The sequence below is a fragment of the Canis lupus genome, chromosome X (genome assembly GCF_011100685.1).
Source record: "Canis lupus familiaris isolate Mischka breed German Shepherd chromosome X, alternate assembly UU_Cfam_GSD_1.0, whole genome shotgun sequence".
In the NCBI taxonomy this organism is placed as follows: Eukaryota; Metazoa; Chordata; class Mammalia; order Carnivora; family Canidae; genus Canis; species Canis lupus.
Window position 1 is genome coordinate 119,385,175 of NC_049260.1, and position 7,733 is coordinate 119,392,907.

Genomic DNA, 7,733 nt, shown 5'->3' on the forward strand with positions numbered 1-7,733 from the left:
TCTGGCTGCTGGCCAAGGGACCCCGTGGGAAGGGGCGCTTCCTCCCGGCCCCTGCCCCTGCCCTGCCCCGGGGCTATGGGCGCTGCGGCTGCACAGCAGGCCTGTGTCCTGATGAGGGCCTCCTGGGTGAGGACTGAGAGCCGACCTGTGCCAGGACGCTGGGGGCCGCCGAACCCTGCTGTGCCCCTGCCGGCAGCCCTGGGCCACCCCGGGACCTGCAGAGCCGGTGGGGCCCGAGCCGCAGCAACCACCCCTCGGGCGCTCAGGGACGACACGTCGGGGCCTGAGAGGCTCGGTGTAAGGGGCACCGACTGAGGTCTGCAGAGAGCCGAGGCCGCAGCCCGCCCGAGTCCGGGGAGGGAGGACCCGCGAGAGGACCCAGGGAGCCTCCCACAGGTGTCCTCCTACCCCCGCCACGCAGAGCCCATCTCCCGCGGACGTGCAACCAGCCCTTAGGGACCCCTGGCACGGGGTCCGGATGTGACGTGGGCCGACTTCCGCCTCGGAGGTCTGAGGGAGCGGAGGGCCTCGTGTGGGGGGCGCATTGGGGTCCCCTGGAAGGAGGCCAGGCCCGGGCCGGCGGCAGCCGGGCAGCAGGTAGCCCCGGGAGGGGGCTCCGAGGGCGGGGGAGGGGCCCCGGAGGGCGGCGGGGGGTGGGGGGGCTCTTTCTGAACCCTGAGAGACCACACGGGGGAAGGTGGGGCCGCGGCGTCGAGCTGAGGCCTGGATGCCGGGGCCTGGGGCAGAGGCCTCGGATCCCCGGAGGCAGGACGGGCCCGGGCCCTCCCCGGAGTGGGGTGAGGAGCTGAGGGAGAACTGCGGGGGTCCCCCACCCCACCTTCATGCCTCCACTCCTCCCTGCGAGAGAGAGTCACTGGGCCCCCACCTCGGGGCTGGGGGCGGCCCTGGGGAGGCCGGACACACACGGCCACCCGGGAAATGGGCTGGGGGGGGGGTTGGGGACCCGAGCCCAGGGAGCTCAGGAGCCCAATCCTAAGGGAAGTTTGCCAGGGCCTGAGGGGGGGAGGGACCAAGGAGCCCAGGACAGAGGGGACCCGGCGGAGGTCAGGGCCCATGGTGAGCCGGGAAGGCCGCGGAGGAGCCGAATGGGGCCGGATGGTGGCGGCGGGTGCGGAAGGCCTGGGACATCCGGGTACCCGAGAGCCTGAGGCCTGGTGTGGCGGGAGCAGACGCTGAGGGTGCTGGAGGGAGGGTCCCGGGGCTAAGGGGAGGCGAGGGATGGACCCTGAGGGGGACAGAGGGGACCCGGCGGAGGTCAGGGCCCACGGTGAGCCCGGGAAGGCCGCGGAGGAGCGGGACGGGGCCGGATGGTGGCGGCGGGTGAGGCAGGCCTGGGACATCCGGGTACCTGAGAGCCTGGGGCCTGGTGTGGCGGGAGCAGACACTGAGGGGGGGGGAGGGTCCAGGGGCTAAGGGGAGGCGAGGGATGGACCCTGAGAGGGACAGAGGGGACCCGGCGGAGGTCAGGGCCCACGGTGAGCCCGGGAAGGCCGCGGAGGAGCGGGATGGGGCCGGATGGTGGCGGCGGGTGCGGCAGGCCTGGCACATCCGGGTACCCGAAAGCCTGAGGCCTGGTGTGGTGGGAGCAGACGCTGAGGGTGCTGGAGGGAGGGTCCCGGGGCTAAGGGGAGGCGAGGGATGGACCCTGAGGGGGACAGAGGGGACCCGGCGGAGGTCAGGGCCCACGGTGAGCCCGGGAAGGCCGCGGAGGAGCGGGACGGGGCCGGATGGTGGCGGCAGGTGAGGCAGGCCTGGGACATCCGGGTACCCGAGAGCCTGGGGCCTGGTGTGGCGGGAGCAGACACTGAGGGGGGGGGAGGGTCCAGGGGCTAAGGGGAGGCGAGGGATGGACCCTGAGAGGGACAGAGGGGACCCGGCGGAGGTCAGGGCCCACGGTGAGCCCGGGAAGGCCGCGGAGGAGCGGGATGGGGCTGGATGGTGGCGGCGGGTGCGGCAGGCCTGGCACATCCGGGTACCCGAGAGCCTGAGGCCTGGTGTGGTGGGAGCAGACGCTGAGGGTGCTGGAGGGAGGGTCCCGGGGCTAAGGGGAGGCGAGGGATGGACCCTGAGGGGGACAGAGGGGACCCGGCGGAGGTCAGGGCCCACGGTGAGCCCGGGAAGGCCGCGGAGGAGCGGGACGGGGCCGGATGGTGGCGGCGGGTGAGGCAGGCCTGGGACATCCGGGTACCCGAGAGCCTGGGGCCTGGTGTGGCGGGAGCAGACGCTGAGGGGGGGCGGAGGGAGGGTCCAGGGTCTATGGGGACTGAGTGATGGACCCTGAGGGAAACAGACGGGACCCGTCGGAGGGTCACAAGGGCTGTGAAGCCCCCCCGGGGGATAGGGACTTGCCCTCACGTGGGAGTATGGGTGCTCAGACTTCCATATCTGGGTCTCCCGAGACACTGGGGGCCCCTGGCGTCAGGAGCAGGGCCTAGGATATGTGGGCAGAGGGGAGGGCCCCGGGTGCTGCTGGGAATCCCGGTGAGGATGTGGAAGATGCCCAGGGGACCCTGCACCCCAGCCCAGAGTCGGTCCCGGGAAGGTCGTGGGTGCGGTTGGGAACACGTGGTGAGGCCCCCCTCCGCATCCGGGCTCTCAGAGACCAGGGGGCTGGTGTTCAGAGCAGGGCCTCCCTGAGGGGGCAGAGGGTGGGCCCAGGTCCTGCTGGGTTCCTGGCGAGGATGTCCATGGAGGACGAGGGACCCTGCACCCCAGTCCACAGTCAGTCCTGGGAGGCAGGCCGAGTGGAGCCAGGCAGAGGCCCAGGCACCCAGGGAGCCCCGCCAGCAGGGGGGGAAGAAGGGCCCAGGGAGCCTGTCTCCCGCCCCCGAGCTCAGCCCCCTCTGTGAGCCCTGGGAAACCCCCGGGCTGGGTTGCGGTCTTGATGTTAAGACGGTCACTACCTGTCTCCGTTGGGGTCCGGGCAGAGGGGAGGGCCTGGGTGTGAGCGGCCCAGCCTCCGGACGGCTGCGCGAGGGGCCCGAGGTCTCCTAGGGCTGGAGGAAGGACCCCCGAGGGACTGAGACCCCGAGGGAGTCGGTCCCCAGGGAGCCCCGAGCACCACCGCCCTGCCCCTGCTTCAGCCTCGGGAGGCTGCAGGGGGTGGACAAGTCCTGAACTTCATGGCCGTTGGTGCGATGGGGCCTCCCACACTGTGGCCATTGGGCTGGAGCACTACCTCCAGGGTGTGGGCGGCGGTGGAGTCGGGTGGGGTGAGGGGCAATGGCCCACGTGTGGCTGGCGGCCAAAGCCAGTACCACAGGGGCACTGAAGCCCTAGGGACACAGACTAGACTGGGTCCTGGGAGCCCCCGGGCCCGATGACCACCTTGGGCTGTCCTGGCTTGCCAGCCAAGTCTCTCGGAAGGAGCTGGGTAGGAGCCCGCCCACAGCCAACCTGGGGCCTAAAGGGATTGAAGGTAAGGACCACAGGGAGGAGTGACGGACCCTGGGTCCCAGCACATGCAGTCCAGGGAGGGACCCTGGGCCCCAGCACATGCAGTCCAGGGAGGAAGGAGGCCCCCATGCAAGATGAGCCCATGCTTCCATCCTGATGTCCACGTCTGGGTGTTAGAGCCTGAGGGCTTGTGCTTCAGTGGAGCAGGGCCTCGGGGGGTGGTTGGGGTGAGGGTGTGTTTGGAGGGCACTCGGCCTGTGAGGAGTCAGGGTGAGGACCCTGGGGACGCCTGGCTGGCCCCACCTGGCCCGTGACCAAAGAAGCCAGTGCAGTGGAGGGAGGCCCTGCCCTGTGGGCAGCCCACCGAGGATGGGAGAGCGCTGGCCCTCAGTGGCATGCTCACTTGTCCCTGGGGCGGGTGGGCGGCAGGAAGGTGGCCTCACCTGGGGTTGGTATGGTCTTGGTGTGAGGGTCACGTGTCCTCTATGGGAGGATGGGGGACCGGAGGAAGAGCAGGTCCTGGCAGGATAATGCTGAGGACCCTCCCGGGAGCCTGAAGGCATCTGCGCCCCAGGACAGAGGGGCCAGTCTCCAGGCCAGCCCTTCCTGATATTGCTGAGGGATTGGGGGCGGGGGGGCTTTGCGGCTGTGACCTGCCTGGCAGAGGACACAGGACAGGATGGGGACATAGGACATAACAGGGTACCTCTCCCTGCTCCTCTCCTAGTTCTCAGGGTGTTGAGGACCCCGCTGGGAGAGGTCCCAGTCAGAGTGTGGGAGGAGGCCCACCTGGGTGATAGATGCCTAGGAGTCCCAGGGCCTGCCAAGAGTCTTCTGAGGAACCCCGCCCACCCCACATTGAAGGGGTGTATGGCCCCAAAGACAGCCATCAGGCCCAGGAGGTGATGGCCCCAAATATGGGTGCCCTTCCCTGGCAGCCCTAGGAAGGGAACCCGTGGTGCAGCCTGTCCCACGGAGCCCCTCCTCCTCTCCAGATCCCTGGGCTCAGGGAGGGGCGGGCCTGGGCCTGAGGGACTGGATTCAGGTCAGCAGAGGAGGCGGGTGCCCTGCCATGGCCCTGGTCCAGGACCTGGCGGGGATCGAGGTGAGAAATGAGGGGATGCCTCCCACAGCAGGATCCCTAGGGACCATGTGTGGGCCATGGGGAGAGGCGGGACCGGTGGCCCAACTGATTTCTCTGGACTTTAGCTGGTGGGGAGTCGTGGCAGGGGCCCTTGCAAGGAAGGTGCAAAGAGGGTGGCCTCAGGGCTAGCCGGAGGGTCTTCCCAGGCCTTGTGTGGGGTCCAGGTGAAGACACAGAGGCACCCCATCCCAGCCCAGATGGAAGCCAGAGCTGGCCCTGGACTTTGGCAAGTGTGGCCTGGGCTTGGGCCCTGGCTTCCTCCTGTGGAGTGTCGAGGCCCTGTTTTCTTGCAGGGATGTTTGGCCTGAGAAGGACAGGGCCGGGGCAGACCCTTGAGAGGCCTGGGGGGGAACGTCCCACCTGGGCTGCCGGGGACCTCCCAGACTGTAAGCCAACCCTCCTGTCCACACTGGGCCCCAGGGCTGGGCTGGCAGTCTGCATCCTGAGGACCCTCCTCCTTCCCTCCTGCAGGGACTTCAAGAACTGGCAGCGGAGGCCTCGGTCTGAGGCGGGCGTCCCTCGGGACACAGAGCTGAGGAGGCACGGGCCAGAGCCACTTGTCCAGGTGAGGTGCACGCTCTCTCTGAGCCTGGTGTCAGGGGCTCTCCCAGCCCAACACGGGAGCCCTCTGCAGGGGAGCCCGGCACGGCCCCCTGTCAGCCCTGGCACCTCGGGGTATCTTGGCCGGGCTGCCCTCTGACAAGCTCTCCCAACTCTGTCTTCAGGTTCAGCCCGAATCTGACACCATGCCCCTGAGGAATAGCAGCGAGCTTTGGAAGCAGGGAGACCTAGAGGAGGCCCAGGGCCTGGTGGATGCTCAGCTGTCTGGGGCTGAGGAGGAGGAAGAAGGGGAGGAGGAGGCTCCACCTCCCCCCTCTCCCCCATCTCCCCCGGACCCCCTATCTCATCTCTTTCTGTCCTCCTCCTCCTCCTCCTCCTCCTCCTCCTCCTTCTCCTCCTCCTCCTCCTCCTCTTCCCCTTCCTTGTCCTTCTGTGGCATGGTCTGTGGCGCCCCAGAGGAAGGGTGTGCTGCTGCCGGGGCCCTGAGTGCTCCCCAGAGCTCTCAGAGTGCCGACCCCTCCCCCAGTGGTGGGGCAGCTGGTGGCCTTGGCCAGCCCGAGCCTCCTGGCCCCAGCGGCCCAGGGGAGGCGGGAGATGAGGAGCTCTTGGTGGAGGGCAGTTTCCGCATGAAGACGGCTGCCCTGGTGGTATTCCTGCTCCTCAAGTATCGCACCAAGGAGCCCATCAGCAAGGCAGAGATGCTGGAGGTCTTCTCCCCAGAATACCAGGACGACTTCCCCGCCATCTTGAGCCAAGCGTCCATCTGCTTGAGGCTGGTCTTTGGCCTAGATGTGATTGAAGTGGATCCCAGCGAGCACTCCTACGTCCTCAACCCCATCCTGGGCCTCACCTGGGATGGGATGCTGAGCGATCAGTGGGGTATCCCCAAGACCAGCCTCCTGGGGCTGATCCTGGGGTTTATCCTACTTCAGGATGGATGTGTCCTTGAGGAGGAGGTGTGGGAGACTCTGGGGTTCACGGCAGTGTACGATGGCCAAGAGAACACCATCTATGGGGAGCCCGTGGATCGCCTCACCAATGTCTGGGTGCAGGAAGGCTACCTGGAGCGCCGGCAGGTGGCGGGCAGTGACCCTGCCCGCAATGAGTTCCTGTGGGGGCCCAGGGCCTACGAGGAAACCAGCAAGGTGCAGGTCATGGACTTTCTGCTCCAGATCGGTAGCAACAACCTGGGGTCCTCCCTGGTCCTGTGAGAAAAGATTCTGAGATAAGGAAAAGGGGCCACAGCCCCAGGGGCAGCCAGTCCCTTTTCAAGCTTTTGTGGTTCCGGCATGAAGGGAGGCCTTAGGGTGCTTCCTCCCGGTGTTGTCTCGTTGGATTTGTAAAGAGAAAGTCCTGGGCGTTCTCAGGGGTTAAGGGCCAGGGCATTTTGGGGGAAAGCAGGGCCAAGAGCCTCTCTGGGGGCCTGGGCTCTACAATGACCCCGACATCCAGAGCTTGGTTTCTTTGAGGAAGCTCTCCCTGTTTGTTCCTTGGGATAGAAGGTTCCCGCAGCCCAGTGCGTGAGTGACACACACCGCTTCGCGTTCGTACTTCCCCGGTTCAATATATTTTTAAATATTTATTATTTATTTATTTATTTATTTATTTATTTATTTATTTATTTGTTTATTTGTTTATTTATTTGTTTGTGAGAATACACAGAGTGCAGAGAGAGAGAGAGGCAGAGACACAGGCAGAGGGAGAAGCAGGCAGAGGGAGAAGCAGAGAGCCTGACATGGGGCTTGATCCCGGGTCTCCAGGATCATGCCCAGGGCTGAAGTTGGCACTAAACCGCTGAGCTACCCTGACAGCCCCCCAGTTCAAGAGTTAAGAGTTTTGTCTGCCCTGGATACAAGTTGGGAGACCCTCTCTCCTTGTTTGGGTTCTGGATGAAAACACAGGGCAATGGCGTTGGAATCTGTTGGAAAGGCCAAGAGTGGAGCAGGCAAGTGCTGGAGGGTGGAAATAGGAAAATAAACCTTGTTCACTTTTGCTTCTTACCTGTGCCGTGTGCCTATTTTCCAAAGTAACGTGATGTGCGCTCATGCATTCACTTGGTTTTGCTGGAATGGGCGAGAAGGTTCCTGACTGAGGCCAGAGAGCCCTGCTGGCGGCTCCCTCACAGCCACACAGCGGCTGAGCTCTGCTCCCTGCAAGGCCCTGTGTGTGAGCACGGGGGACACGGGGGCCCGTGGTCACACCGCCTTCAGGGACTCTGTCTAGCAGCCACTATCCCACAGGAAGGCAGGGAGGGGTGCCCTGAGACCTGCACTAGCCCACCAGCCCAGAGCTTTTCCTGAAATTGTGGGAGGTCTGCGTTGCCCCCAGTGGGGCAAGAAGCCTGCCCCAGCGTCAAGGCCATTGAATCCTATGTGGTCTGGGAGGGTCGTGTGCAGACAGCTCATTCTGCTCAGTTTCTCTTCGGTTTCCCTTGCTCTCCCATCCTGGGATATGTCACGGGAACAGGAAATTCTTAGGGCAGGGGGTGTGGTGGGGGACGTCACAATAAGGCTGGACCTTCTCCCAACCACTAACGGTCCTCATTTGCCAGTGGTCCCGTGTGCCGGTCTCTCCTGAAATGGGACAGTAACAGAGACTGGCAGGTGGCAGT

General features: G+C 65.6%; 1 protein-coding gene across 4 annotated transcripts; it reads left to right on the forward strand.

The window, feature by feature from the left end:
* Positions 1-215: 215 nt before the first annotated feature.
* On the forward strand, positions 216-7,122 carry LOC102153919 (melanoma-associated antigen 10-like). 4 transcript variants are annotated; one of them, XM_038588512.1, is made up of 4 exons: positions 216-597; positions 3,372-3,439; positions 5,033-5,126; positions 5,287-7,122. In XM_038588512.1, the coding sequence occupies exon 4, from the start codon at positions 5,308-5,310 to the stop codon at positions 6,331-6,333; it is 1,026 nt and encodes a 341-aa protein (XP_038444440.1). In that variant the 5' UTR covers positions 216-597; positions 3,372-3,439; positions 5,033-5,126; positions 5,287-5,307; the 3' UTR covers positions 6,334-7,122. The 4 variants fall into 4 exon arrangements, with proteins under 4 accessions (XP_038444440.1, XP_038444441.1, XP_038444439.1 ...); XM_038588513.1 differs by lacking the exon at positions 3,372-3,439; XM_038588511.1 differs by lacking the exon at positions 216-597 and having other exon boundaries at positions 2,108-3,439.
* Positions 7,123-7,733: the final 611 nt, after the last annotated feature.

What these genes read in the sequence shown, in the direction of transcription:
- LOC102153919 (XM_038588512.1), top strand. Translation starts at nt 5,308, where the DNA reads ATGCCCCTGAGGAATAGCAGCGAGCTTTGGAAGCAGGGAGACCTAGAG.